Source organism: Panicum hallii, chromosome 9 (assembly GCF_002211085.1).
Source record: "Panicum hallii strain FIL2 chromosome 9, PHallii_v3.1, whole genome shotgun sequence".
Taxonomy (NCBI): Eukaryota; Viridiplantae; Streptophyta; class Magnoliopsida; order Poales; family Poaceae; genus Panicum; species Panicum hallii.
The window spans coordinates 61,101,669-61,128,844 of NC_038050.1; the positions used below are offsets into that span (position 1 = coordinate 61,101,669).

At 49.0% G+C, this 27,176-nt stretch overlaps 4 protein-coding genes, 1 long non-coding RNA gene and 1 other non-coding gene across 6 annotated transcripts; 5 read left to right on the plus strand and 1 right to left on the minus strand.

Moving 5' to 3' along the window:
- The first annotated feature begins 2,742 nt into the window (after nucleotides 1-2,742).
- Nucleotides 2,743-6,887, plus strand: LOC112875885 (cystathionine gamma-synthase 1, chloroplastic). Its single transcript, XM_025939887.1, has 11 exons — nucleotides 2,743-3,246; nucleotides 3,376-3,479; nucleotides 3,580-3,653; nucleotides 3,753-3,921; nucleotides 4,623-4,682; nucleotides 4,763-4,966; nucleotides 5,044-5,130; nucleotides 6,020-6,127; nucleotides 6,224-6,319; nucleotides 6,416-6,534; nucleotides 6,616-6,887. The coding sequence occupies exons 1-11, from the start codon at nucleotides 2,859-2,861 to the stop codon at nucleotides 6,734-6,736; spliced, it is 1,530 nt and encodes a 509-aa protein (XP_025795672.1). The 5' UTR covers nucleotides 2,743-2,858; the 3' UTR covers nucleotides 6,737-6,887.
- Nucleotides 6,888-7,464: 577 nt separating this feature from the next.
- LOC112877132 (transmembrane emp24 domain-containing protein p24delta9-like) lies at nucleotides 7,465-9,698 on the plus strand. Its single transcript, XM_025941340.1, has 3 exons — nucleotides 7,465-7,959; nucleotides 9,117-9,193; nucleotides 9,289-9,698. Exons 1-3 carry the CDS (start codon nucleotides 7,501-7,503, stop codon nucleotides 9,431-9,433), a joined length of 681 nt encoding a protein of 226 aa, XP_025797125.1. The 5' UTR covers nucleotides 7,465-7,500; the 3' UTR covers nucleotides 9,434-9,698.
- A 520-nt stretch (nucleotides 9,699-10,218) lies between these two features.
- On the minus strand, nucleotides 10,219-11,359 carry LOC112872558. Its single transcript, XR_003224693.1, has 2 exons — nucleotides 11,130-11,359; nucleotides 10,219-11,036 (listed from the first exon to the last, which is right to left on the minus strand). It is a non-coding gene; the product is annotated as an uncharacterized LOC112872558 (long non-coding RNA).
- On the plus strand, nucleotides 10,965-14,219 carry LOC112872557 (probable polyamine transporter At3g13620). Its single transcript, XM_025935590.1, has 2 exons — nucleotides 10,965-12,177; nucleotides 13,398-14,219. Exons 1-2 carry the CDS (start codon nucleotides 10,998-11,000, stop codon nucleotides 13,997-13,999), a joined length of 1,782 nt encoding a protein of 593 aa, XP_025791375.1. The 5' UTR covers nucleotides 10,965-10,997; the 3' UTR covers nucleotides 14,000-14,219.
- A 4,922-nt stretch (nucleotides 14,220-19,141) lies between these two features.
- On the plus strand, nucleotides 19,142-22,153 carry LOC112873732 (probable polyamine transporter At3g13620). Its single transcript, XM_025936772.1, has 2 exons — nucleotides 19,142-20,249; nucleotides 20,540-22,153. Exons 1-2 carry the CDS (start codon nucleotides 19,205-19,207, stop codon nucleotides 21,130-21,132), a joined length of 1,638 nt encoding a protein of 545 aa, XP_025792557.1. The 5' UTR covers nucleotides 19,142-19,204; the 3' UTR covers nucleotides 21,133-22,153.
- A 1,584-nt stretch (nucleotides 22,154-23,737) lies between these two features.
- LOC112878442 lies at nucleotides 23,738-23,876 on the plus strand. The gene has a single exon (XR_003225765.1). It is a non-coding gene; the product is annotated as a small nucleolar RNA Z247 (small nucleolar RNA).
- Nucleotides 23,877-27,176: the final 3,300 nt, after the last annotated feature.

A 27,176-nucleotide genomic window follows, 5' to 3' on the forward strand; every position in this document is an offset into this window, starting at 1 on the left:
AATTCTTGAGATGAATCTATTAAATCTAATTATGCTAATTATAAATTAATTAGGCTTAACAGATTCATCTCGCGAATTAGCCCTAGGCTTCTGTAATTAGTTTTATAATCATGTAATTAGTTTTATAATCAGCTTATATTTAGCTCTCCTAATTAGCATCGAAACGTACGATGTAACACAGCTAAATTTTAACCTTAGAAGCCAAAACACCTCTAGGCGTCGCCATCCTGCGTTTGCACGCCGACGCGGCGGGCACTACGAAACAAACCGCACCGTGATCAGCATCGACATTGCGGCGATCTGCTCATGTCGACATTCTGGCCCCCCTCGTTGGTGACCTCGCGACGTCGGCAGATGATTGTGCATCATCCAAATAACAATGTTGCCCTCTAGTTTTCCAGAAAACAATGTTGCCTGCCCAAGGCGAAAACGAAGAGTGTAGTCATATGCTTTATTTGTATTATTGGCATTTTGGACAAGGGCATGTTTAATGTGTACTTTTAATTTTTTCTAGAAATATCTTTACTTTTAATCTACGTTTGCTATCCACCTATTTATAAAAGAAATAACAATGTGATTCTAAGACTATTTTTTTACAAGATAGATCTATGTATATAGCGCATCTTGCGGAAGTGTATTTAGAGCCTGTTTGGATAGGTTAAAATTAAAGTTTAGCCATGGCTACAATTTAGATGTAATACCGAGAAAAACCGCCATGATTACCTTCATCTTGTTTGGATACCTTGGCTAAACTTTAGCTATAGTATTAAGAACTTTAGCTATAGTATTAAGATAAACCGCTTATACCCTTGTAACAAACATGTGCTACGAGAGGATATTAGAAAGAGTATTTTGATACTTTGCTATCCGTTGCCGAAAATAGTTCTCACCGGCAAGTTTGAAGGTTAAGAACTAAATTTTAGTTAGAAGTTGGCTAATCTTTAGCTCATATTTAATTTTCTGTTTCGATCATGACAGTTAATTGTTAGTTGGTTAAAAATTAACCCTAAACTCAAACAAATATGGTTCCGGCAGTGTGTATGGCATCCGCTTGGAATATTCGGAAGCAGATAAACAAAAATGATTCCGTCCAAGACTCTCAAGTCAGCCGACAAGTTGTGTGAGAAAAAGGGCCATCTGCTAGCCCACTTCATGCCTTTCTGTGTGTGATGACTCTCGCGCGAGTGGGCCCAAAAGTCAAGCGAGCTGATAAGTCCAAGCAGAGTCTGGGGAAAAAAAATTAGAGGTGGTTGATATCCGAATTTTAGTCCATATCACATCAGATATTTAGATACTAATTAGGAGTATTAAATATAAATTAATTATAAAATTAATTGTATAAATGGAGACTAATTTGCGAGATGAATACATTAAGCGTAATTAGGCCATGATTTGATAATGTTGTGCTACAGTAAATATATGCTAAGGATTAATTAGGCTTAATAGATTCGTATCATGAATTAGTCTCCATTTATGCAATTAGTTTTATAATTAGACTATATTTAATATTTTTAATTGGTATACAAATATCCGATATGATAGGAGTAAAGTTTAGTCATCCGGATCAAAAGGCCTCCAGGTACACCGTTTAGACTCGGAGCATGTTTGGTTTCTTAATACTAAACTTAAAACTTTAGTCCCATCACATCAGATATTGGATACTAATTAGAAGTATTAAATATAGTTTAATTATAAAACTAATTGTATAAATGGAGGCTAATCGTGACACGAATCCATTAAACCTAATTAGTTTATGATTTGATCACGTTGTGCTACAGTAAACATGTGCTAATAATAAATGAATTACGCTTAATAGATTCATCTTGTGAATTAGCACCAGTTTATCCAATTAGTTTTATAATTAGCTCATGTTTAATCTCCCTATTTAGCATCAAACATGCCATGTGAACCAGACTAAAAATTATTATTAGTTGATGGATCAATACCCCCTCGGTAGTCAGGGGGGTCGCTCCAGCATCCGTCAAGTCATGTTCCAACTGTGCAGCCCACTGTATCAGGCCATTCTGGTGGCCCTTATTGCTACAACACCTTCCAACTACCATATTATCACCTGTAAACATCACCAGAAGCGTGTAGGATTCAAGCAGAAGCAGCAAATGATGCCTAGTGCAGCCGCTAAAGCATAAGTTTGTGGCCAACTTGCTTGCCTCCGTGTACAGCCATCGACCAACTTGTCCTGAGGGATTAAAGTAAGATGTTAGTCGATGGTCTTAGACTAAAATTAGAGGCTGTCGCTAATTTGGTCATGTACCTAGATTTTGATAGCCTCGATTAGGGCTGTCGCTAAACTTGGCCGTGTGACTAAATTGTGGTACATTCAATTTTAGCAAGCACAACCAATGGAAAAAAATAAAGGTACAATTATCAATTAGTAAGTGAAAGTAAAACGCACATGAGCATACGAAAATATGACTACAACTTACGTGTTTCATCCGGATGAAACGAGGTTCCTAAGTCCTTAAAAATTGTTCGAGAACACATCAGGAGCGACTAGTTCCATCTCATTGAATTAAATGTTATAATCAGCCTACATAATAATATTTTCCAAGAAAAAAATGCTTAATTCAGCAGCTTAAAGAACAAGCAAAATGAAACTTTTCGCTCGTATTGCCTGCCGTTAAGTTGAATTTGTTCCGTTCTGCTTTGCTTGTTGGTGGATGTAGCGATGAACACGCGCTCTTACCAAACCCCCCGACTCCACTACAAATAAGCCGCACCGCATTTCGAAAGGCCTCACGAGCGCCAGCCACCAACCCGAAGCCGCCGCGACCGATCGAGCCGAGCACCCCGCCCCCGCGCCGCGCCGCCACAGAAACCCTAGCTGCTCCGCCTCAGCCATGGCCACCGTCTCGCTCACGCCGCAGGTGGTCTTCTCCACCGAGTCGGGCGGCGCCCTCTCCTCCGCCACCATCCTCCGCTTCCCGCCAAACTTCGTGCGCCAGCTCAGCACCAAGGCCCGCCGCAACTGCAGCAACATCGGCGTCGCGCAGATCGTCGCCGCGGCGTGGTCAGACTGCCCCGCCGGCCGCCCCCACTCCGGCGGCGGCGGCGGCCGCGCCCGCGGCGTGGCCTCCTCCCACGCCGCGGCCGCATCGGCCGCCGCCGCCGCCTCCGCGGCGGCGGAGGTCAGCGCAATCCCCAACGCTAAGGTTGCGCAGCCATCCGCCGTCGTACAGGCCGAGCGTAACCTGCTCGGCTCCGACGCCAGCCTTGCCGTCCACGCGGGTACCACACCCTTCTAGCGCGCCTCATCCATGCCAGATCTAGGATCCATGCCTTTTCTGATGATTCCTTTGTTTTCCTTTTGATTTGATGATTCCTTTGCGGCTTTTGCGTTTTTTTTATCTGAAACAGGCGAGAGGCTGGGAAGAAGGATCGCCACGGATGCGATCACCACGCCAGTAGTGAACACGTCGGCCTACTGGTTCAACAACTCGCAAGAGCTAATCGATTTCAAGGTTGGACAAATCCCCCTTTTCTAAAAGAATATTCGTGCCTGCTCCTGTCGAATTTGATGGATCTGATGCGGAAATGTTAAAATCGATTTCTGTTCCTTAGGAGGGGAGGCATGCTAGTTTCGAGTACGGGAGGTATGGGAACCCGACCACAGAGGCATTGGAGAAGAAGATGAGGTGAAGTGTATTACTTTGCTCCTTTGGCTGTGGAAATGTCAACGCCTTGTTGGTTGCATCGGGCCGGAATCTCAACAGTCGAGTGTTCTAATGGTGCAGCGCACTGGAGAAAGCTGAATCCACTGTGTTTGTGGCATCGGGGATGTATGCAGCCGTCGCTATGCTCAGCGCACTTGTCCCAGCTGGTGGGCACATTGTGACCACCACTGATTGCTACCGCAAGACGAGAATTTACATGGAAAATGAGCTCCCTAAGAGGGGAGTTTCGGTAATACCCTGCTACCCTTTAAGCAAGTTCTTGTTTTTGTGATGCGGAACAGGACATCTGCTAAACTTTTATAGTATGACCTGTCACTGTGCTACAGTGGCGCGTGGCCTACACTGAATTTGTTCTTATCCATTAAAATATTTTATTTGAGTACTCATGTTCTTCAATTTCTTTTTGTTTGTAATATTTGTTGTGGCTTCTATTGCTGATAGCAATTCACCTATGTTAGTCCAAATTTGCTTTTCATTCCTGCAATAATTATACCAATCCAACTTGTGTTATTCTTTACTTATGCTCAATTGCTTCTACATATGCATGACTGTAGACACAATTCCTTAGTCTTTACAGGGTCCAGTTACTTTAGCAAGAGCTAATAAGAGCCCCATGCTATAGTAAAACATAACCGCTGCATGTGAACACCAGCTTTGTTTTAATAGCTTTTCAGAATACAGTATGGCTCCAAACTATGTAGATTCATTTGTAATACAATAGCGGATGACGACCTAGAGCAGGATTTAATGCAAGTAGAAATGCTTACATAAAGATCCTTCATTTTATGAGTCTAGCAAAATAAGATTTTATTAAACGAATACATGATCACATTATCTACTAGTGGAAATGTAGGGAAAACACTTTGTGACTTATGTTGTATACAAATGTTTATCATGTTTTGCTTACTCTGCGATACTGTTTATGCCCAGATGACTGTTATTAGGCCTGCTGACATGGATGCTCTACAAAATGCATTGGACAGTAATAATGTGAGCGTGATCATTACCATTTCCTTCATCCCAATTTTGATGAATTTATCATTGCAGACTTATCTTATGGTCATGTTCAGGTATCTCTTTTCTTCACCGAGACTCCTACGAATCCATTTCTCAGATGCATTGATGTCGAGCTTGTCGCAAATATGTGCCATAGCAAGGGAGCTCTGCTTTGCATTGACAGTACTTTTGCCTCCCCTATAAATCAGAAGGCACTAACTTTAGGTGCTGACCTAGTTATTCATTCTGCAACAAAGTACATTGCTGGACACAATGACGTGAGTTGATGTACTGAACCTCCTACCCTCTCAATAAAAGTATATATTTGCACTAACAGAGTATTTTAAATGTTCAGGTTATTGGAGGATGTGTCAGTGGCAGAGATGAGTTAGTTTCCAAAGTCCGCATTTATCACCATGTAGTTGGTGGCGTTCTGAACCCAGTAAGTTTAGATTCCTGAAATTTCTTCCCATTTATTTCATCCTTTTTACACAGTCTAGATGCACTAACGGATTTGCCATAGTTACAAGCCACTGTTGGTTAGAAAATTGTGCAATTCTCTTTAAAGGCATCTATTTTCTCCCTCCGTCCCAGTTAGGGGTGGTAACGGATTATGGCCCTAGTGCTCTCTTCACAGTCCAACTTGGCCCTTATGTATATTTAGCTCAAAATTGAATAAGATTAGAGCCTAGCCCTTAGATTATCTAGGCTAAAATTTAGGGCCCTTTACCACCCTAGTCCCAGTACAGTCATGTTTAGATTTGTCTAAAGTCAACATTTTTATGTTTGACCTACAATATCTCTAAAATAATTTATTTCAAATAGAAAAAAGTTCATGTCATGATAGTTGGTTTCAGAATCTACAAACATCATTTTTACTTTGACAGTCTATTTTATTTTCTTTCTATTCATAGTCAAAGTTAAAAAGGTTTGACTTAGGACAAACATGTAACTGTATTTTGGGATGGACGGAGCAGTTTAGAAAAATCTTATACCGTTCCTGGTACAAGCTTGCTCTCTAAACTTCCATAAAGTGAATTGAACTGGAAGAGGAAAAAAAGAGAGAATATGTTCTGTGCATGGCAATGTGTATGCAATAATTCATCTAGAGCTTTACTAAATATTTCCAAGCAATCCATGGGTCAAAATTAAATGGTTCATGCTGTGTTTTGCGCTCACAAGTATTAGAAGCTTGCTCTCCCAGATACCTAATTTCGCCATTGTTACCCGTTTCTTTTCTTTTCTTTTCAATTTACTCTTATCTTGCCTCTGATATGGAGCGTTGAATGTTTTGTTCTCTGGTTCATAATACTGAATTTCTTGGTTTGTAGAATGCTGCTTACCTGATTCTTCGGGGCATGAAGACACTGCATCTCCGTGTGCAATGTCAGAATAACACTGCTCTGCGGATGGCCCAATTTTTAGAGGAACATCCAAAGGTGTGGATTTTCTTTCTTCTATTTGTAGTTCAAGCTGCAGAGTACTAGCCTTTTGTGTTTGTTCTGTTTACTGAAGAGCCTATCTCTTGGTCCCAGATTGCACGTGTCTACTATCCTGGTTTGCCAAGTCACCCTGAACATCACATTGCCAAGACCCAAATGACTGGCTTTGGTGGTGTTGTCAGTTTTGAGGTAATTTATTATCGTTAATCGGATAAATGTTGTCATGAATTTTTGAGAACATGACATTGTTTAAATGTTTAATTGTAAATTTCCTTTCTTTTGTAGGTTGCTGGGGATTTTGATGGTACAAGGAGATTCATTGATTCTGTGAAGATACCCTACCATGCCCCTTCTTTTGGAGGCTGTGAGAGCATTATCGATCAGCCTGCCATCATGTCTTACTGGTAAGAACGCGTCATACTCATTCAAAGAAAATGATATGCCTGTGCAGTTGTGCTAAGTTTTGAGCTGTGGCTCATGAACAGGGATTCAAAGGAGCAGAGGGACATATACGGGATCAAGGACAACCTGATCAGGTTCAGCATTGGAGTGGAGGATTTCGAGGATCTGAAGAACGATCTTGTTCAGGCCCTTGAGAAGGTCTAAGCACTTGATTCGTTCACTTTAATATTTGTATCAGATCATGGTTGTCCTGGATCTTGAGAGATCTGTGAGAATATTTGAGCCGATGGCTGCCAATAAATTTTCCCCTTTTGCTTAATTTGTTCGTTCATTCCAATAAGTTTTCTTTTTTTGAGGGCGTTCATTCCAAAAAGTTGAGCTCTCTGTACTCTGCAGTCTCGTGTTTGTCACGGGATGCAGTGTTGACTGTTGAATTTGTTCTTGTCAAAGTTCAGTTGATTGGCCTCATGTGCCTGTAGGTTTGCTTTAGCCATGTGCTCTCGTGGTGTTTTTGTTGGCGTTTAGTGTGAAATTCAGAGCACGAAGTACATAGGAAACGAGAATGAAACGGGGGAGATGCTATCGAGGAAAGAACGAAAGATAATGCTGGGTGAAATGCTTAGTAGAGAAAACATGGCTGACCAATGTAGTTCCATTGTTCAAATGCTTTGCTCTATGGGATATGAACCAAACATACCCTATAACTGGTGATTTAAAATAGTGAAGAGGAGCATCTGAAGATTTATATAAGGGCGTGACCTTCTAAAAAACGCTCATTAAGGATTTGAATTAGCAAAAATAAAATAAAACAGTAGGGGGTTTAATTTAAGATTTTTTTTCGCGAGACAAATTTAAGAAATTTTAGTAGCAAGAAGAAAAGGGGGCTCAGTCCGTTGGCCGTTGCCTCGACGCCTCTTTTCCGTTCCCCTCCTCGATCGATCACGCGGCGCTCCCACGATCTACCCGCCATGGCCACGCGCGTCCACCACGGGTCCCTCCCGCCTCTCCTCCTCCTCGTCCTTGCCGCCGCGCTCCCCGCCGGCGCCCTCCGCTTCGACCTGCATTCGGGCCACACCAAGTGCATCTCCGACGACATCAAGGTCGGCGCCATGGCCGTCGGCAAGTACCACATCGTGGCCCCCGACGACGGCACCCCTTCCCTGCTGTCGTCGTCGTCGCAGCAGCAGCTCCCGGACTCGCACCGCATCTCGCTGCGGGTCACCTCGCCCTACGGCAACAGCCTGCACTACGCGGAGAACGTGCACTCGGGCAACTTCGCCTTCACGGCCCCCGAGGCCGGCGACTACCTTGCCTGCTTCTGGGCGCCCGACCACCGCCCGCCCGTCACCGTCGCGTTCGAGTTCGACTGGCGCAGCGGCGTATCTGCCAGGGACTGGAGCACCGTCGCCAAGAAGGGCCAGGTCGAAGTGAGTGGTGCTCCCCACCTCATTGATCCAACCTGATTGCTTTCAGTTTTACAGATCCGTTCGTTTTTCGCATGATTGATCCAGTCCACGGCAATACTTTGTCGGGTAGACACTGAGCAAATAGATGTTATAATTGATACCTCCCTATGGAGTTTAGTAGCCTACTGTATGTTTGATTACACTATGCAATCTTCGTTAGTGAATCCGTTATGCTGGCGTGCAAGCACAATGGCAATTGAATCCATTATGACATTTGGCGTCTGTGTGGATTTGGATGTCAAATTTGGCTCGAAAAGAGCTATATGGAGGTGTATGTTCTAGGGACAACTAGTCTGTGACAGAAACTGGTGTACAATTTTTAGAGTTCCACACTATATGTTCTACATTTGTTAAATATCTGATTGCAGCAGATCTATATCCGGCTTGCTTTGATTTGGAGAGTGGATCCATGCATAGACAATTACTCAATTACTGTTGTTCAGTGCTTGTGTCAATGCAAAAATAGCAGGTCAATTCTTTTGTAATTTATAGATATTTCCGAATTGCAGGTATTTTTCTATTATTTTCATTCTGACCAAAAAGAATTGCGTAGTGGTCTTGTTTCTGCACACAAAGTTTTTGATCTTTTCTCATCTTGAACTTCATATACTGCTGCATGCTCTGTAAAGTCCTCCTTCTAACTGATATCAGTTTGCAGTGAATAACCTCTAGGCTGTTTGGTGTTGGCTCCATGGGACTGCAGAAATTTGTTCTAGGCATTGCTGAAGGCCTTGCCTCCTGCTTTTGTAGTCCTATATAGCTATCAGTCTTTTCAACATATTACTATGTCGAGCTATTAGATACTATCATCTGAGTTAAACCCTCGAATTTTAATACCAGTACAAATAAACCTCCAACCTGCACGATCACCCCAGTTTTCTGTAACTTGGGATCCTACTCAGCAGATAGGTGATCTGTCAGCAATTATTCTGCTATAAGAAATACTCCTGCCCCCCTTGCCCTATGTTCCCATCAGGCATCAGCTAAGCGCCTCTTACTTTCCTCTGCTTATTGATACACTATGCTGCTTCCTCGCCAGCAGGTTCATCCACCTGTTCGGGGTATTTATCTCTGTCAACATATTGCTCTAGAGTCTAATCTCCCATGGTTTGTTGTAGACAATGGAGGTAGAGCTCAGGAAGCTGGAGGATACCATCAAATCTATCAATGAAGAAATGTTTTACCTTCGTGAACGGTATGCAATCTACCTGAACGAAAGCTGCTCTTATTGTTGTGGTGAAGTTCGGCACATCTTATTAGGATCATGTTACTGACCCGTCATTCTTTCAGGGAAGAAGAGATGCAGGAATTGAACCGGAGAACGAACTCGAGAATGGCTTGGCTTGGTTTCCTTTCATTCGCCATCTGCCTATCAGTGGCAGGGCTGCAGTTGTGGCACCTGAAGAATTTCTTTGAGAGAAAGAAGCTTCTATGATTCATTCTTTTATAACCCGATAACATTTTAGCACAAATTTTGTGTTAGCTTTCCTATTACTTTTATCGGTCGAAAAATTCCTCAAGAGGAGCAAAGATGCTAGTACAGGTACAGTGACCTTTTGTTTTCCTAGGCCAAATTAAATATATGTAAAGTTGAAAGCAGAATCAGGTCTTGTTTTTTCTTCTTTTCTTTTTTTGTTGGTGAACCAAGTTATTTCTCCGTCACAGTATATTTTATTTTGAGAGGAATTTCCCCGTCACAATAAGCTGTGTGCTCTGGTAAAATGTCGTGCGATCGGGCCCAACCAGGCCCATCAACAAAAGAGAGCATTATCTGCATTCTGCAAGACTGAATACGGTTGTTGCATCTGGTTAGTGCATCAAAACCTAGATCCTGGATTCCTGTTAGGGAGTAAAGTAACATAACTATCCGATACTGGTGCTTGTTGTCCTTCGTGCTGCTGCTGCTTTGTTTATGCTCACTTGCTCAGGCTTGGGGCACGAGTAAACTGTGCAAGGCAGGGCGCGGTTAGATCAGATTATCCTACCAGTTTCAGCGACTGACAAAAAGGGAAAAGGTGAGGCACTGAACCTTTTTTCCTAACCACGTTTTTCATGCTCGCTTTGCTTGCGATTACACGCCCAGGTGCCTCGCTTTCTCACTTGCTTTTCATTTTTAACGGAGAAGCTCGCTTTGAACAATGAAGTACACATAGAGTTTGACCCCAAATCATGTGGGGGGCTTTTGACGGCACAACTAATCAACTATCACACACAGCTATATGCAGACTACTCCCCAATGCAAATAGAACCAGATGGCAGTACCACCTAGTTAGCTCCGTTACCAAAAGAAACCCAGAAATAATTGCATCTCAAAAAAGGAGAGTATATAACAAAGAAAGCAACCTAAACATAAACAACGTTGAAGAGCGGCGCCAATCGGTCCTTGCAACTTGCCAAGAACAAATACTCTATCGCCTCACGCGGAAACGCATGCGATTCTGGGACACATCAAACGCGATGGTTCAACAGCTCAAGGCGATCCCATTGCTACTTGATACCATGACAGAGGATTGGTCAAAGTTGAGTGCTGCTTGATATGATGGTTCATGACGCAGCCGGCGGGGCTACTGTCAAAGGAAGCTTGACGTCGAAAGGTTGCCCTGCATCGTCGCATATTTCTGATCTTGCTGATGGATCCGCTGAGCCTAGAAAATTGCACGAGAGGACAAAACCGTCGCAAAAATGACAGCAATCCAGTTTGACAATTGAACACCTTCAGGCCGATCGAGTAAACAGGCGACCCACGGATTGTCATGCTTCGTTGGTGGCATGAGCTATTGGATTCTTTCTTCTTCTTCTTCTTCCTCCTGTGTCGGCTGAAAAAACAAAACTGATGAAGCTAGATATTACTTATATAAAAGATTCTGTTACCAGTCAAGCGATGATCCTGATTGCACGCCGCGGAGTCAACCGCAGCTGATACGATCCGTGGGGATGGGGAACCCCATCTTCTCCGCTCGCAACCGGGAACCTATTCGCAACGTGACCGGCTTCTTCCGATGGCAGCAGCACCAACCGCGCGGGCGCAAAGCCTTTCCCTTCCCAAGAGCAAGTTGGCGCGGATCAGACGCCCAGGAGTGGTGGTACAGGAAGGAAGGAAGGAAGGAAGGAAGGAAGGCGGCCGAACTGACCTCGGCATCAGAGCGCTTTCTGAACTCACGCCACCAACTCCCCCGACTTCCGCGCGGGGCGCACCGCGCGTATCCATCCACCCATCCACCACACGGTTAGTTGCTGCCCCGCCCTGCCCTGCTCCCAAACCCCCGCGTCTCCCTCGCCTCACGATCGGCGGCGGCATGGCGCGCGAGGCCCATCTCGGCGGGGACGCCGCCGCGGCGGCCAAGGACAAGAACGCCGAGGCCGACGCTCTGGCGGCGGCGGACGGCGGCGGCGGAGGGGCGAGCGCCGCCGGCGGGCACAAGCTGTCGCTGGTGCCGCTCATCTTCCTCATATTCTTCGAGGTGGCGGGGGGGCCCTACGGCGCGGAGCCGGCGGTGCAGTCGGCGGGCCCGCTCTACGCGCTGCTGGGCTTCCTCGTCTTCCCCTTCATCTGGGCCGTCCCGGAGGCGCTCGTCACCGCGGAGCTCTCCACCGCCATGCCGGGGAACGGCGGCTTCGTGCTCTGGGCTGACCGCGCCTTCGGGCCCTTCTCGGGCTCCCTCATGGGCACCTGGAAGTACGTCTCGGGCGCCATCAACGGCGCCGCCTTCCCGGCGCTCTGCGCCGACTACCTCGCCCGCGTCGTGCCCGCCGTCGGGGGCGGCGGGCCCAGGGTCGCCGCCATCGTCGCCTTCAACGTCGCGCTCTCCTTCCTCAACTACACGGGGCTCACCGTCGTGGGCTGGGCCGCCGTCGGGCTCGGGGTCGCCTCCCTCTCGCCGTTCCTGCTCATGTCCGGCGCCGCGCTGCCCAAGATCCGCCCCAGGCGCTGGGGCGGCGTCGCGGCGGAGAAGGACTGGAAGCTCTTCTTCAACACGCTCTTCTGGAACCTCAACTACTGGGACAGCGTCAGCACCATGGCCGGCGAGGTGGAGCGGCCAGGGAAGACGCTGCCCAAGGCGCTCGTCGCAGCCGTCTCCATGACGTCGCTCGGGTACCTGCTGCCGCTCATGGCCGCCACGGGCGCCGTCGACGTGGCGCCGGAGGACTGGGGGAACGGATTCTTCGCCGACGCCGCAGGTGCGTTCCGATCGAATAACTAACTCGACCACAAGCCCGTTTTACTAGCTACTATAGCACTTGCAACCGTCGACAGAATCATGTTCTTGTGGCTCGCAAACGACGCGCCACCGTCCTGATCGCGTCGTTACTTGCCAAATTGCCGGCCATGCGACACAACAGTATCCTTCATTTTTTTTTCTATCTACTGATAGTTGGAATCACCAATAATCCTTGAGCTTGATGCGTTGGTCAAGTTGCCATGACACGCGATCAGTCGGCTTTGGCGGGCATGGGAGGCTACTTTTGGCACGAAGAGTCAAATTATACTATCTGGCATCGTGCACGCCGTGCACTTGCTATAGGCATAGCAAGTGTTGAGTAGTCTTTTGGAGGAATATCTCGAGCTGGAAGGGGTCTGCACTCTGCACTTGCACTTAGGCCCCAAAAACGCAAAAAAGCCGTAAACGCAAAGATGCTAAAGGAATCTTGCTAATTTGAAGTACTAAATGAAGTCTATTTACAAAACTTTTTGCATGGATGGGCTGTAAATCGCGAGACGAATCTAATGAGCCTACTTAATTCATGTTTTGCAACAGTGATGCTACAGTAACCATCCGCTAATTATTGCTTAGTCATGGATTAATTAACATCATTAGATTCGTCTCGCGATTTACAACCCATCCATGTAAAAAATTTTGTAAATAGAATTCATTTAGTACTTCAAATTGGTAAGATTCCTTTGCGCAAATTTTTTTTGCCTTTAAAAGCGCCGAACTAAACAGGCCCCTTACTGATTGTCTGCTAAAAAGAAAAGCTACTACAATATGACAGAACCAAGGCATCGGACCACAATATCTGCCAGAGTTTCATGCTGAAAATGGCATGGGGGCATCTATCTGGAGAATTTCGGGCTTGGGAGTGCTTGTCTGAATTTGGGCACAGTTTGAAATTAAGCTAAAAATCTTGCATAGAATCTGGGGAATGTGAAAGTTTCTGCTATGAGTTCTCTTTGTGGAATGGCAGCCTGTTTGAATTTAGGCTTGTGAAAGTTTCTGCACGAGTACCACAACTTACTCTGCCTAGATGTAAGTACAATTTAGCAGCTCCACACGGGCATCATACCATATTCAGTTTCATATTCAGTCACTGACTCCATTTGGCTAGTAGGATTTACTACCTGACAATGGCTGCTGCAAAATTAAACTCACTGGCTGCAATGTAATAACAAAATAATGCAGGCATGATCGCCGGCAGGTGGCTCAAGTACTGGATCGAGGTGGGCGCGGTGCTGTCCTCCATCGGCCTCTACTCGGCGACGCTGAGCAGCGCGGCGTTCCAGCTGCTGGGCATGGCGGACCTGGGCCTCCTCCCCCGCGTCTTCGCCGCGCGCGCCCCCGTCTTCAACACGCCCTGGGTCAGCATCGTGGCCACTAGCGCCATCACCCTGGGCATGTCCTTCTTCAGCTTCAACAACATCGTGGCCGCCGCCAACTTCCTCTACAGCCTGGGCATGCTCCTCGAGTTCGCCGCCTTCATCTGGCTCCGCGCCAAGCGGCCCGACCTGCCGCGGCCGTACCGCGTGCCGGCGCGCCTGCCGGGCGCCGTGGCGCTGTGCCTCGTGCCCTCGGCGTTCCTCGTCTTCGTCATGGCCATCGCCGGGTGGAAGGTGTACGCCATCAGCGCGGCGTTCACGGCAGCCGGGGTCGGGGTGTACTACCTCATGCGGCTCTGCAAGGCCCGGGGCTGCCTCAGGTTCAGCGACGGCGGCGACGACGAGGGGGCGGCGGCGGCGGCGGCGGCGGCGTACCAGCGCCAGGGCAGCAGGAGCGGCGACGTCTGACGACATCGTCGATCGGTCGCCGGATCGGAGGGGTCGAGATTGTATTCACACGCACGTACACATTTTTTTTTCTTTTTTGGTGCCTGCAGCTCCGGCGTGCTGCGTCCTGTAATGTTGGTATCGGGGACGTCGTTCTTGGGCAAAATGCATAGGAATTTGTAGGATCGTTTAGTGTTTGGCTGGCATTGCTGACGGAATGATAGTTTCTTTTCTTGCTCGAGTGTTCCTCGTTGCTTTGGAGAAAGTCGATCCAAAGGCACTTCAGATCAATGGGCACAAATGTTTCATAATCGCTGTATGTCCCCAACTTTCCCAAACACGATCTCGCGTGCTTGCTCGAGAGATGGCAAGATAGCACGATTGGGTTTGCGCCAAGAACAAGTCGTGGCCGACCTGCTTGATGCAATGCAAGGCAACACGGCAACAGGGCCGGCCACACGTTGGCGCAGTTTGGGGGTACTGCTGCCAGCATTTGCCCTGCACATCATAAAAAAAAATATTCTTAAATGATTAAAATTAGAATGCTTTTTTTTGCGAGGAAGATTAAATTTAGAATACGATTTGGTCATAGGAGCCGGATAGTTATAGTTCCTGTAAATCTGAACACGTGGAGACAGAAATCTTGCTCAGCCGGGAAAAAAAAACTGTTATCTGTGCGAATTGAAGCCCATATTTTCATAGGGATTACTGGACTAGCGAACCTGTAACTCGAAGTACTAGTAGCGTTACATCAAAAACTGAATAATATAGGGCACGGGTTTGTGTTTCAAAAGTTGATCACAGTGGAATGTTCTTTTTCGGATATGCTACAGTACTGCGTGAACTGCATAATCTAGTTCGCAAGTTATCGTCTTTTGTTTTTGTGGTATATATTTGTTGCGGTCTATTACAAGCAACCGGTTCTCCCATTCCGGATTCCCACGAATTCAACTAATCTCGGATGGCAAACCATAGATAGAGTATTCTGAAACTGGACTAAGAATCGAAGCAAGCTAGTTGTCCATTCCTTGCTCGCTTTTGATTACTGGTTGATAGAGTCACGCAGATGGGGTTAGTTAGAACAAATATTTATCAATGTTGGAAATAGCCCGCATTTTAGAAGATCTACTGCTACGCTATACAACATTTGTCCGCTACATCCGCTAAAGGGATTTTACAATATTTAGCAGTGCTAAATATCCGTTAAAGTAGCTTTTGTGAGATTTAGCAGCGCTAAATGTCAAGTTGCTAGTAGGATGTTAGTGGTGTCATTAGCAACAAAGACGCAGCATGGGCACCGTTTGGACAGATAAGAGATATGAGTTTATTTTTTAGTGTTAGATCAATAATGCTTATAATTTTATATATAATTATTGATTATTTTATCATTCCGCTAAATAATTTAGCTTTCGCTATAGCCCGCTATAGCTTTCCACTATAGTTTTTAGAGAAGGCTGCCCATAAACTTTCCGCTATTTACAACATTGATTTTTATGCATGCACCAAGAGCCACACAAAAGTCAAGCTAGCAAAACAAATTTGCCACCATCCAAAACTTCCTCTTAGATTTGCGAGCTTGATCGTCTCTGTCCCTTGAACCTTGATGCACGACCAGTCATTAACGCGGGTCACATCAGAATATAACTAAGGGTGCGTTCGTTTTCTGAGGTCTAAAGTTTAGAGGGGTCACATCAAAGAGAATCTTATCATTTAGAAGTATTAAATAAAGTCTAATTACAAAACTAATTGCAGAACCCTAGGGCTAATTCGCAAGACGAATCTAATGAGGTATATTAGTCCATGATTAGCGGATGATTACTGTAGCATCACTGTGGCAAATTATGGATTAATTAGGCTCATTAAATTTGTCTCGCGAATTAGCACCTATCTGTGCAAAAGGTTTTGTAATTAGACTTTATTTAATACTTCTAAATGATAAGATTCTTTTTGATGTGATGGGTCTAAAATTTAGAGGGTAGGAAAAGAACATGGCCTAAGGGTGCGTTCGTTTTCTACCCTCTAAACTTTAGACCCGTCACATCAAAGAGAATCTTGTCATTTAAAAATATTAAATAAAGTCTAATTATAAAATTTTTTGCATAGATGGGTGCTAATTCGCGAGATAAATTTAATGAGCCTAATTAATCCATAATTTGCCACATTGATGCTACAGTAATCATCCGCTAATCATGATCTAATATACCTCATTAGATTCGTCTCGCGAATTAGCCCGGGGGTTCTGCAATTAGTTTTGTAATTAGACTTTATTTAATACTTATAAATGACAAGATTCTCTTTGATGTGATAGGTCTAAACTTTAAACCCTAGAAAACGAATACACCCTAAACTACGATCGTGGACTTTCCCGGCTCGGAGCCAAAGGCCAAGAGACAAGCGACTGTGCAGAGCTAGCTAGAGCGACATCCTGAGAAAAGCCGGCCAGCAAAATGGACATCTTCACAGCCTGCTCTATCTGTCTACCAAATTCGACGCGCAAGTACGTTGACACTATGGCTCAAGTACTGGATCGAGGCGGGCGCCGTGCATGCTCTCCTCCATCGGCCTCTACTCGGCTGTCAGCTATGCAAGTTGCGCAGAGTGACGCTCATGTGTGCATGCCCGTGCAGTTTGCATCTCAAGAGATTTTGTTCAGAATAAGATTTCGAGCATATATCCCCATCTCCCAAATTCTACCCCACATTTGTTTCTAGTACTTTACTCTCAAAGCAGGTAGCAGCGCTGTTATTACTGTCAGGAGGAAGAAGAAGACGCTCGTCGCCGCTGATAGTCCTGCGAGCCCGCCCGCGTCTTGAACGCCTCCACGATCTCGTCGCTCCTCGGCACCCATCCCGCACGCTGCACCGGACGGCGGCTGCGACCGTCACCGAATCGCGCCTCCCACGCGTACATGTACATCCAAGCTCCGTTGCCGTCGCGGACCTCGAGCGTCCCGCGCCACGCCAGGCGGCATCCATGGGCTCCCCGCGCCGGCGACGCCCACCGGCCGGGATAGTGCGGGAACGTGCAGGTCTGATCGCCGGGCGCGCAGAACGGGAAACCAGCGCTCCCCGTCCCGGGGCGTCTCCGCGTGCCGCGCGCGACGACGAACGCCGGACTCTGGGGTGGTTCGTGGTCGGTATTCCATCTACCGTCCAGCCAGGGTGGACGGTAGATGAAATACCGTCCACCCCTTGGCCCCTTGTGGCCGTTGGATTAGGCCTGTGCGGCCAAGATGTACCTGAACAGACGGTCCTCGCGCGCTGAACAAGTGAGCTAGCGCCGTCCAGGAATGGCCGTCCTGTGCGTCCGCGCGGTACCTCCGCCGCGTTCGTTGAGCCTGCCAGAGCCGGAGACCTCCGGGACGAGCTGGGCGGTCAAGAAGCCGTCGACGCGTGGTCTGTTGATCCAGGGCCGCGCCGCCGTCCAGCGTAGCTCATGGCCGCCGACGCCTGTAACTCGAGCTGCTTATGGCGCCGTTCGTCCGGGCCGTCCCGGAGTCGCTCGCCTCCGCCGAGCTGTCCATGGCGATGCCGGGCAACGGCGGGTGCGTCGTGTGGGTGGACGGTGGACTGCGCGTTCGGTCCGTTCGACGGGTCCCTGAAGGGCACGTGGAAGTACGTCTGCGGAGCCTTAAGCACCGCGGCCTTCCCGGCGCTCCGGCTACCTCACGCAGCCGGTGGTCCCCCGCCGTGTCCTGCGGCGGCGCCAGGGTCGCGAAGATCGTCACGTTCAACCCAGCGGTGTCGTTCCAGAGCTACACGGGGCTGGGCGTCGTCAGGTGGTCCGCCGTGGCTCGCCGTTCCTGGTGATGTCCGGGGTCGCCGTGCCCAGGATCCTGCCGCGCCGGTTGGGCGCGGCGCGACCGCCGGTGAAAAGGACTGAAAGCTCTTCCCTAACAGGCTGGAGAGAGTAAGAAGAGGCACCGAAGGGGCGCCAGGCCTGAGGCGGCGCTCCGGCGAGCCGCGGCGGAGGACGGGAGATTGAGATCGCGAGTTTTCAAGAGGCACCGTGGACTGGATCACCATTATATATTAATTGCGAACCGCCCCCTGTTTATTTATATATAGTCTCCTAATTTGGATCGCGACTATTTGCAAAATAGCCTCTAGATTTTATAAATAATTGCCTAATTCAGATCGCGATTATGAATCGCGATCCGAATATTTTCAGAATACCCCCTTCATTTTGCATATAACCCCCTAGAGCGGCTTACCTCCTCGCCGGCATGGCGGCGCCTCCCGCGCACCTTCGCCTCGCGCGCCCGCGCCTTCGGCAGGCTATGGGCCAGCGTCGCCGCCACGGGCGCGATCTTCCTGGGCATGTCCTTCTCCTGATATCCTGCCTCACCAGCATAGTCGTGGCGTCCAACTTCCTTTTACGGCCTCGGGATTGCTTCTCGAGCTCGCCGCCTTCGTCTAGCTCCGATCCAAGTCCAGCGGCCCGCTCTGCCGCGGCCTTAACGCATGCCCATGCGCACGGTCGAAGGTCGCGGCGACGTGCGGCGAGCCGTCAGCGTTCCTGATGCTCGTCATGGCCGCGGTCACCGTGTCCGGCGTCGTGGTGTCCTACGTCATGGCGTTCTGCAAGGCCAGGGAATGCCATGGTGTTCGAAGGTTCTCATGGTTGTAAGGGAGGCAAGGTTGCTGATGCTTGAAGCTGAATATCCGGACTTCGGAGGCTGCAGCTGGATCTCAAAAGAGAGCAAAGTCCAATAAACGTAACGTGAAATCTCCTAGGATCAAATTGCACTCAGAAAAGGTGTACAGTACAGAAAAGCAGGCACTGCAGTTGATTACACAAACGGATTCAGTTTATTTACTAGCGTAATTGTTGCTATTCTTTCTAGCTTATGAGTCAAATTAAAGATGGTTCCACTTAGTACAAAACTAGAAATGCTTACATTTTGGATTAGAAATGCATGTATTTTGGATTAGAAATGATTACACAAACGGCTGAGGTCAGGTGGGAATCGTAGTAGTAGTTGCAAGAAGCGTAACGTTGATGAGGTAAACCAGAAAACGGTGGTGAGTGGTGACGCCGGAAGATATGGTTCACTGCTAACAACTTGATATGATTACCACCAGTAAACAAGAACGCATTTATCCCCTTCAAAAAAAGAGAACATTTATAATAATTACAGGGCTCAAAAAAGAGGGTTTTTATTGTATAATTGTATTAAGTTCCCCCTACTGTATGCGAAACAATTTTAAGCTTTAAAAGTTGCATATGGATGATACGGAACTGGCCGCCCTGGTCACTTTAGTATTCCATCTTGTTCTGCAATCTGCACAAATAAAAGCCATCTGCAGAGGGAACCAGGCCTACTCCCGCAGTCCCACTACCGATTTGCCAAAGATGATAACGCAGGGAATCCAATCCAGCGACGACAGGGCCTCGCCAGTTCACTCCAACGCGTCTCCCGCCAAACCTGAAAGCTTCGCCGGCGACGCAACCCACCTCCCAGTCACCGCCTTGGCCGGTGGAGGCGCCGGCCAAGAACGAGGCCCGAACAAGCTGACCCTGCTCCCTCTCATCTTCCTCATCTTCTTCCAGGTCGCCGGCGGGCCATATGGCGCCGAGCCCGCCGTGCAAGCCGCCGGCCCGCTCTTCGCCCTCCTCGGCTTCCTGGTGTTCCCCTTCGTCTGGGCCGTCCCCGAGTCCCTAGTCACCGCTGAGCTGTCGACGGCGATGCCGGGCAACGGCGGGTACGTCTTGTGGGTGGGCCGCGCGTTCGGCCCGTTCGCCGGCTCCCTGATGGGGACGTGGAAGTACGTGTGCGCCGCCATCGGCGCGGCCGCTTTCCCCGCGCTCTGCTCCGACTACCTCGTGCGGGCGGCCCCCGCCGTGTCAGGCGGCGGCGCCCGCGCGGCGACCATCGTCACGTTCAACGTCGCCCTGACGCTCCTGAGCTGCACGGGGCTGAGCGTCGTCGGCTGGACGGCCGTGGCCCTGGGCCTCGCGGCGCTGTCGCCGTTCGTTGTGATGGTCGGCGTCGCGCTGCCGAAGATCCGGCCGCGGCGGTGGGGGGCGACCGCCCGCGCGAAGGACTGGAAGCTCCTGCTGAACACGCTGTTCTGGAACCTGAACGGCTGGGACAGCGTGAGCACGATGGCCGGCGAGGTGGAGCGGCCCGGGAGGACGTTCCCCGCGGCGCTGGTCTCGGCCGTGTGCATAGGGTCGCTCGGGTACCTGCTGCCGCTCATGGCGGCCACCGGCGCCGTCGATGCGCCGCCGGAGGCCTGGGGAGACGGCTACTTCGCCGACGCTGCAGGTAACTTCATGTCGCTTCCACGGCCAGTGGCCACAATGTTACTGTTGAATTTTCTCGTTGTCTTTGTCGCGTTGTCAGCGTGCGTCGCGTCAGGATTAGATTCATGGACTTCTACGGCTTGTTGGCCAAGACCAACAGAGACAACAGACAAGTAGCAACAGAGACAGGATGGAAAACTTGTCCAGCCGGCTCCCCAATTCGGCACGCGTTCACTCCGTCCACGGACAGTGTGGTGAATGACCGTGACATGCCATCGTCTGAACTCTGGTTCGCCCGTGCGATGCGTGCAGGTGTGATCGCCGGCGAGTGGCTCAAGTACTGGATCGAGGTGGGCGCGGCGGTCTCCTCCGTGGGACTCTACTCCGCGACGCTGAGCAGCGCGTCGTACCTCCTTGCCGGCATGGCCGAGCTCGGGCACCTCCCGTCCCCGCTCGCCGCGCGCGCCCCGCGGTTCGGCACCCCCTGGGCCAGCATCGCCGCGACGGGCGCCGTCGCGCTGGGCATGTCCTTCCTGAGCTTCGACAGCATCGTGGCCGTCACCAACTTCCTGTACGGCCTCGGGATGCTCCTGGAGTTCGCCGCGTTCCTCTGGCTCCGCGCAAGGCGCCCGGGCCTGCCGCGGCCCTACCGCGCGCCGGCGGGCGCGGCGGGGGCCGCGGTGGTGTGCGCGGTGCCGGCGGTGTTCCTGGTGCTCGTCATGGCCGTCGCCGGGTGGAAGGTGTGCGCGGCCGGCGCGGGGTTCACGGCCGCCGGCGTGGCGGTGTACTACCTCATGCGGTTCTGCAGGGCCCGGGGGTGCGTCGAATTTGCCCGGCCGGAGGGAGAGGGAGGAGAGCGCGGAGGCTGTGAGAGTGGGAAGGAAGGCCAGCATGGTGATGCCTGAGGTTGAAGTCATGAAGATGGTGTGGTGTGCGAGTTCGCGGGGGCGACGCGATTTGACGCCCAGGGCTGTCCAGGATATCGAAATTAGCTGCGCACGGCTGCAAGAGGAACGCACACGCGCTGGTGGGTGGTAGTGTTTCACAGTTTGGGGCCGTGTCCATTCGCTCTCTGGGCTTCTCAACAGGGAAAAATTCAGCCCGCGAAACTGCTGCTTCTTCGTCATCTCCATGGGCTCGAACGTCGTGGATCGGGCTTTAGTTTGTGGGCTGCGCGCGAGGGTAGCAGCGAGCCGCGATCGCAGAACGATATTCCCTCGTGCGGTGCAGGGTGCAGCCGTGCAGGGAAACGGGAATAATCGAGCGCGCGACCTCGATCCGGTCAGTCACACAAGACCCGACAACAGCCCACCGCCGCTGCCGCCGAGCCTGCCGGAATTAGGATTCCGGAGGAGCGGTCACCAGCGAGGTCGCCGCCTGCCGGGTGGTGACTCGAGGCGGCGATTAGGGTTAGAATTTTGAGTTTTTGAGGTTAGGGATGGCTTCCATAGCCGGTGGCTATAGAAGAAGAAGGTCGGGGGTGGCGGCGGTTCAGGGGCAGTGGCGGTTCGGCCGGTGGCGGAGGCGAGATGGCGTAGAAGTGCTGCCAGCTGGACGGAGCAGGATCCTCGGTGAACGGTGGCCGGCGGTGGGAGCCAAAAGAAGATGGGGGCTGCGGTGGGTGGTGGGCGGGTGAACGGCGCGGCGGCGGCAGCCTCCGGCTAGGGTTGTGGATGAGGTGACGGAGGAAGAAGATGACGGCTAAAAAAGAAGATGAGGAGAGGGGCTGCTTCTGCGACTAATCAACTCGCAGTGACACGTGTTACATCCAACAGCGCCCGCATAGGGAAAAGTTTTGATGGAGTATTAGGCGACCACGGGTGTGTTCGTTTTCTAGGGTCTAAAGTTTAGAGATGTCGTGTCAAAGAGAATCTTGTCATTTAGAAGTATTAAATAAAGTCTAATTATAAAACTAATTGCAGAACTCCAGGGCTAATTTGCGAGACGAATCTAATGAGGTATATTAGTCTATGATTAGCGGATGATTACTGTAGCATCACTATAGCAAATTATGGATTAATTAGGCTCATTAAATTTATCTCGCGAATTAGCACCCATCTGTGCAAAAAGTTTTATAAACAGATTTTATTTAATACTTCTAAATAGTAAGATTCTTTTTGATGTGACGGATCTAAACTTTTAAACTTTACTGGCAAGAAAACGAACACACCCCACCTACCGACGAGCGCTGGAGCGGATCGCACTTGGTGGTGTTGGTGATGCCCCCTGTCTGTGCCGTCGTCACGTGTAGTGATGGGTCACCGAGTGGAGGGGGCAGGACCGCAGGAGACGTCCCCGCCGGCTCGCTGCCGGTGGCGCCAGCCTTCCTGTCGGAGTCGGACGACGATCGAGCAGGGCGCGCACGTAACGTCTACACCCTTCACTGTCGACGTCGACCCGCCATGGATTGCCATGAGAAGGTGACAATGAGGAGCGCTGCTGCGCCACTTCCTAACACGTGCAACACAGGTGCCCGTTGTGCCGTGGACAGATACCAGATGTCCTCTGATATTTGAATGGATTTTCATCATTCAAATAAGTAAATATATCTAAACTATACCAGGTTCGTGACTGTGAAAGAGAAAAAAAGAAACTCAGCTACTGGGAGAAAGACAAGCTACGATATTTCAGTTAAAGTGGATCGAACTCAACCTTATACGTACCGACCATGAGGCTTATTGTAACCTATGCTGACAAACTGATCGTGAGGCTAATGACCTCGTGAAACTACCCATGTGCTCCTTGTTAAACATAGTATGTACTCAATATAGATGGCAGGGTATAGTCCTAACTTTGGTAACAACCATGGCCGTAATCATAGGAGCTGCGCCTCCTTTCCTTGCCTGATACGTTCAGGATTGTAACGATCTCATGTACTCAAGACTATATAAATCCTTCGGCTGAGACCCATTGGGTCATTACGCCAATCCAATTAACATGGTATTAGAGCCAAGGAACTTTCTTTAACCAATGTCCACGACTTCCCTATCTTTTTCCTCCTCCACCCCATCCACCATATCTGCTATGAACTCCTCCTCCATGACTACTGTTTTTGCCCCGATCCCGCTTCACCATGCAGTTACGATTCGTCTCACGAAGGCGAACTACATCATATGGCATGCTCAGCTTCTTCCGTACCTCCGCAGCACCAAACTGATGGGGTATTTAGATGGATCTCTACCAGCGCCGGCGCAGTTGGTTCCCTCCTCAACCAGCGAGGGTGCTGAACTCATCCCAAACCCGGAGTATACCCGATGGTATGATATGGATCAACAGGTCCTGAGTGGCCTCCTCTCTTCCATGTCCGAAGAAATCCTTCGTGATGTGGTCACTGCAACCTCTTCCAAGGGTGTTTGGGACTCCCTTCAGCGTATGTTCGCTGCCTCTACTCGAGCCCGCACGGTACAAATCCGTGTAGAGCTTGCCACGACAAAGAAAAGAGATTTATCTGCGGCTGATTACTTCCGCAAGATTCGAGGTCTTGCTAATGATCTTGCTGCCGCAGACGCCCCTCTGAAGGATGATGAAGTCATTGCCTATCTCCTTGCTGGTCTCGGACCAGATTATGACTCCTTTGTCACATCGATGACTACCAAAAGTGAGTCTCTTACACTTGATGATGTATTCTCTCATCTCATGTCTTTTGAAGCTCGCCAGCTGCAGCATCAGGCGGATCTTCAGATTCATAATGGGTCCTCAGCAAACTTTGCTGGCCGGGGCGGCTCTTCCCGTGGTCGTGGTCGCACAGATCGTGGTCGCGGTCGGTCTCGTGGCGATCGCGGCGGGATGCCATCACGTCCGTCTGGACCACGTCATGATCGTGGTTGTGGCACCTCCTCACATCCAGTCTGTCAAATATGCAACAAAGAGGGCCACACGGCGGTCCGATGTTGGTACAGGATGGATGAATCATATCAAGGTGCCCCTCCCTCTGCAGCCCTAGCCAGCACACCATCATACAAGATTGACAGCAATTGGTATACTGATACTGGGGCGACTGATCATATCACTCATGATCTTGATCGACTTGCTGTCCGCGAACGATATCACGGGGCTGAACAAGTTCAAGTTGGTAATGGTACAGGTTTGCAAATTAAACATATTGGTCACTCTTCAATTACTACTGCTACTCATCCTCTTGAATTGCGTGATATGTTGCATGTGCCCCAAATATCTAAGAATCTTCTCTCTGTTCACAAATTATCTCGAGATAATAATGTGTATTTTGAATTTCACCCATGGCACTTTTCTGTAAAGGACCCCCTGACGCAGCAAACACTCCTGGACGGGCGATGTGAGGGAGGCCTCTATCCTATCAAACAATCCGACGTTGCTGCATTGAAACAAGCCTTGGTCAGCCGGTCGTCAAATTCCGAGCACTGGCACGCTCGCCTTGGACATCCATCTTCACAAGTTACTAGATCAGTTATCCGCCTCAATAATTTACCTTGCCCCAATAAATTAGACTCCTCTATTTGTCATGCGTGCCAGTTAGCTAAAAGTCATCAGTTGCCTTATGGTAGTTCAGTTCATCGTTCCACATCTCCTCTAGAACTTGTCTTTTCAGATGTTTGGGGTCCTGCTCCTCTTTCTGTTGGGGGATATAAATATTACATAAGCTTCATTGATGACTTCAGCAAATTTTCGTGGGTTTATTTAATGCATGATCGTTCTGAAGCGTCCCGTATCTTTCTTCAATTTCAAACACATGTTGAACGGTTGCTTGACTCAAAAATTAAATGTGTTCAATCTGATTGGGTTGGTGAATACCAGAAAATTCACAACACTTTTTTCCGTTCCTTAGGCATTGCTCATAGAGTTTCATATCCCCACACCCATCAGCAAAATGGTTCAGCCGAACGTAAACATCGCCACATTGTGGAAACTGGCCTTGCCCTCCTAGCCCATGCATATATGCCCATCAAGTTTTGGGATGAAGCCTTTCTCACTGCCACATATCTAATTAATCGTCTTCCTACCCGTGTCATCGACAACAAATGCCCATTGGAACGCCTGTTCAATACACCACCAAACTACTCTCTCTTAAAAGTTTTTGGCTGTGCCTGTTGGCCTCACCTCCGCCCCTACACAAAACACAAACTCTCTTTTCGGTCCAAAGAATGTAATTTTCTTGGCTACAGTTCCCTCCACAAAGGTTACAAGTGCTTAGATCGTGATTCTGGCCGTGTCTACATATCTAGGGACGTTGTTTTCGATGAGGGTCTTTTTCCTTTTTGCTAAAAACCCTCCGCCCTCCTGTCAAACACAATCAGCCGAGCCAAATCTTGCAGATTTGCGCAATTTATTCTTGGATGGTGGCCGTACTAATTTGACTTGTGATCATATGAATACATTTGCGCCTGCTAACGTCTCTGTTGCAGAAAATCCAGTACCATCGTTGATTCTGCCGGGAGAATCAGTCTCCGGATTGCAGCCCAACCACCATTCTGGCGTTCCGTGTGACACATCTCTGGAATACCCAGTACAGGAGCCTGTCTTTGATTCGCCAGCATCAAATCTCCCTGGTTTGCTGCCCCAGGAGCCGTCATCTGTCCCTAAGCCCCTGGTGCGCATGGATGATGTGTCTGCTGTGCCGTTTTTGGCTCCTGAGACACAAGATTTGGCTACGGAGACACTACCTGTTGCTCCCCCGGTTCCTGCACCAGTACATCCCTACAGTACAAGACTCAAAAACAATATACGGCAACCTAAGAAGCGCACAGATGGCACAGTTTCTTACTCAGTCACTCGTATTCCTACTGAGCCCACATCTCATACTGTTGCTCTTCAGCATCCGCAGTGGCGGCAGGCGATGATGGAAGAATTTCAAGCCTTGATTAAAAACAAGACCTGGCATCTTGTTTCTCCGCGGCCTGGCCTGAATATTATTGATTGCAAATGGGTTTTCAAAATTAAGCACAAAGCAGATGGCTCTATTGATCGCTACAAGGCACGATTGGTTGCCAAGGGTTTCAAACAACAATATGGTGTTGATTATGATGCAACATTCAGCCCCGTGGTTAAACCCACCACCATCAGGTTGCTGCTCTCTCTTGCTGTATCTAATGATTGGGCTATTCGTCAAATTGATATTCAAAATGCCTTCTTACATGGTTTTCTTAATGAGGAAGTGTACATGAGACAGCCACCTGGTTTTGAAGATATCAATTATCCTACTCATCTTTGCAAGCTTGATAAGTCTTTATATGGTCTTAAACAGGCGCCACGAGCTTGGTTTTCTCGTCTCAGCTCAAAGCTTTTACAATTGGGATTTTCTCCATCCAAGGCTGATGTTTTACTCTTTATTTTCAACCGTGAAGGTGTTCGTATATACATGCTTATCTATGTTGATGATATCATAATCATAAGCTCGTCATCCCCTACCATTGATCGGCTTCTCCAGCAGTTGAGAGATGATTTTGCAGTAAAAGATCTCGGTACTCTTCATTATTTTCTTGGGGTTGAAGTTCGGCACACACCCGAAGGCCTTCTGTTGTCCCAACAGAAATACATTCAGGATCTCTTGATCCGAACTAATATGGATACTGCAAAGGGTGTCTCTACTCCAATGTTACCTACTGAGAAGTTGACACTTTTGGGGGGTGCACCGTTATCTCCTGATGATGCTACACGCTACAGAAGTGTCGTAGGTGCCCTTCAATATCTGTCATTGACAAGACCTGACATCTCATTCTGTGTCAACAAGGTTTGCCAATTTATGTCTGTTCCCACTGAGGATCATTGGACAGTGGTTAAGAGGATATTGCGGTATCTTCATGACACTGCTGGTATGGGGCTTCGCTTTACCAAATCCTCAACATGCTTGCTCAGTGCCTTCTCGGACGCCGACTGGGTTGGTGATCAGGATGATAGACGCAGCACTGGGGGTTATGCTATATTCTTTGGAGGTAATCTCATTTCATGGAGCTCCAGAAAACAACCGACAGTG